Below are 2,528 nucleotides of genomic sequence, written 5' to 3'. Positions count from 1 at the left end.
CGTATAGGGAAAAACTCCCACACATGCTGCCCTACAGTATAAATGTGCTCAAAGTGTGTCAGTCAGACTCTGAGGCTCCCATTGTTCATTGCTCTTTTCCCTGTTTTTTTTAAAAAGCAGCTTTGATAATTTTGTTAATCATTTCTGATGTTTAAAAGCAAATATAACATTTTGAAGGCGTGAATTATAATCCTGTTCCTGTTTCTTGTTCATTGTTTTCCTTTTCTTTGCAGCTCTGTCAGAGTTGATTTGTTCACGTCAACCAATCGTAGCCCTGGCTGGTGATGATGTCATTTTGCCATGTCACCTTGAACCTGCAGTCAGTGCCGGTTCTGAGACAGTGGTGTGGAACAAACCTGATTTGGACCCAAAGTACATCCATTTTCACCACGATGGACGACTGATGTATCAGTTTCAAAATCCATCTTACAATTATCGTACAAGACTGTTTGTGGATGAACTGACTAAAGGAAACGTCTCTGTGAAAATCTTCAGCGTGAAAATCTCTGACTCAGGAAAATACTTTTGTTTCCTTCAATCATTGCAGAAGGAAGCTTCCATCCAACTCACTGTTGGTGAGTCAGAATGTGTTTTGAAAAGGAAGGACTCAGTTTAACTAAATATACCAAGTGATATATGGGGCCCTATTTTAATTATCTAAGCTAGTTTTCTGGCAGAAAAAAATGGTCAGTTCAGCAGGTGTTGATTCAGAAGGGTCTGTGAATTAGTCATGTGTGTGTTTTAGGTGTAACATGCAATAAACCAATCAGAGTGTCATCTCCCATTTCCTTTAAAAGCCAGGTGCTCTTGCATCTTGGCACTGCTTTCCATGGATGTTAATATGAACTATGATGAACTGGTTGTGGGTCACAGCTCACAGGTTTCTTTATGAGTGTTTACTTTAACAATTTACTTTCAGGATTGGAGAGGCAGCTGTCATTTTAAACTTTTCCAAGTGCTCAATAAAGTCCCAACAAATATTGTGGGACATTAAGCAGCAATACAAAAAAGTGTAGTTATAAACGTGACATGACACACAATTCAACTTTTAGCTTTTTGCACTGCATGCAGGATAGGGGCCCTTTGTGTTTAGTTTGATCTTAAATGACTGTCCTAATCCCTCCTCTCTCCTCCTCAGGTGTTGTCTCCACACTAATCATACACGTTGTCTCAAATAACAGCAGCAGTGTGGTGTTACAGTGTGAGTCTGAAGGCTGGTATCCAGAGCCTGAGGTGTTTTGGCTGGACGGTGAGGGAAACCTCCTCTCTGCTGGACCTACAGAGACAGTCAGAGGTCCTGATGACCTCTATACTGTCAGCAGCAGAGTGACTGTGGAGAAGAGACACAGCAACAACTTCACCTGTAGAGTCCAACAGAAGGACATCAACCAGACCAGAGACACTCACATCCAGGTTACAGGTTAGAAAGAGTTCTAACTGAATTATAAAATTATAAATATTAAATTGGTACTACTATAATACCAAAATAATACTATTTTGGTTTTAAGCAGTTGAGGTTTAAATTGAGTAAAAATGTCATTCTGTTTTGTATCATTTCAGCTGATTTCTTCACAGTTTCATCCTCTTTTAATTGGATTTGGATCATCATTTTTATTATTATTGTTTTGGTGATAATTATTCCTATGGTATTACTGAAATGTAAGTCACAAATTATTTTTCCTTTTTTATGCCAATTTACTGTCTGTTATATAACACACTGTTCATGATATAATATTGAATTATACTGTAAAGAATGTAAACAAATGGCAAAAAAAATGAACAGGAACTATAAAATATGGTACAGGTGGTGCAGAGGTAGAACCCTTCCAACACCACAGGATGGTTTGCTTTAGATTTGTTCCCATTAACAGGGCAGGATAATTGATCCTCCCTAATCTGGGGTCAAATAAGAAGCTATAGATTAAACATATTTCTTTTTTGTTGGCACAGGTTTCAAGAAGAACCAGGGGGAAGAATTGGAGATGGTGTTTAAGCAAGCAGGAATGTACACAGACATGATGCACCATAATAAATCTAGAAAATAGTCCAAAATACAATGGGATAATCCATGGAAACAGACAGGGAAACTTGACGACACATACAAACCATCGATCACTAGGCAATTAAAGCAAAGACACTTATATACACAAAAGAGGATGTGGCAAATGAGGAACAGGTGAAAAGACTCACAATCAACACTGACAGGAAGTAGATAAGCAGGTGAAAAATTCCATTTAGGGAGTATCATCTAATGTTATTGTTCTACTTGTGCTAATGCAAATGTATGTACCCATGTGAGTTAGTTTTTCCAGAGCTACAACTAAGGAGTAATACAACTGTTAACTTTCAAACTATTGATTTTATTCTGGGAGGAAATTACGATTAATCATCTGTCCACTAAATTGGACATTAGTAGCAGGAGAGTTGTAAGTATGTAGCAGACCTCGGCTACGTAAAATTTTAATACAGTTATGAAAATTAATATTTCCGGGAATATTAATTTATACCTCGAAATTAGGAGCACCACC

General features: G+C 37.7%; 1 protein-coding gene across 1 annotated transcript; it reads left to right on the top strand.

The window, feature by feature from the left end:
* Positions 1–233: 233 nt before the first annotated feature.
* LOC123966780 (butyrophilin subfamily 1 member A1-like) lies at positions 234–2,005 on the top strand (the record flags this gene model as incomplete). Its single annotated transcript, XM_046042893.1, has 3 exons — positions 234–575; positions 1,139–1,420; positions 1,951–2,005. Coding segments are annotated over 3 exons (679 nt in total), but the record flags the coding sequence as incomplete, so codon positions are not given.
* Positions 2,006–2,528: the final 523 nt, after the last annotated feature.

This window comes from Micropterus dolomieu, unplaced genomic scaffold (genome assembly GCF_021292245.1).
Source record: "Micropterus dolomieu isolate WLL.071019.BEF.003 ecotype Adirondacks unplaced genomic scaffold, ASM2129224v1 contig_14216, whole genome shotgun sequence".
NCBI classification, from domain to species: Eukaryota; Metazoa; Chordata; class Actinopteri; order Centrarchiformes; family Centrarchidae; genus Micropterus; species Micropterus dolomieu.
This window is presented reverse-complemented; position numbering and strand designations above follow the sequence as displayed.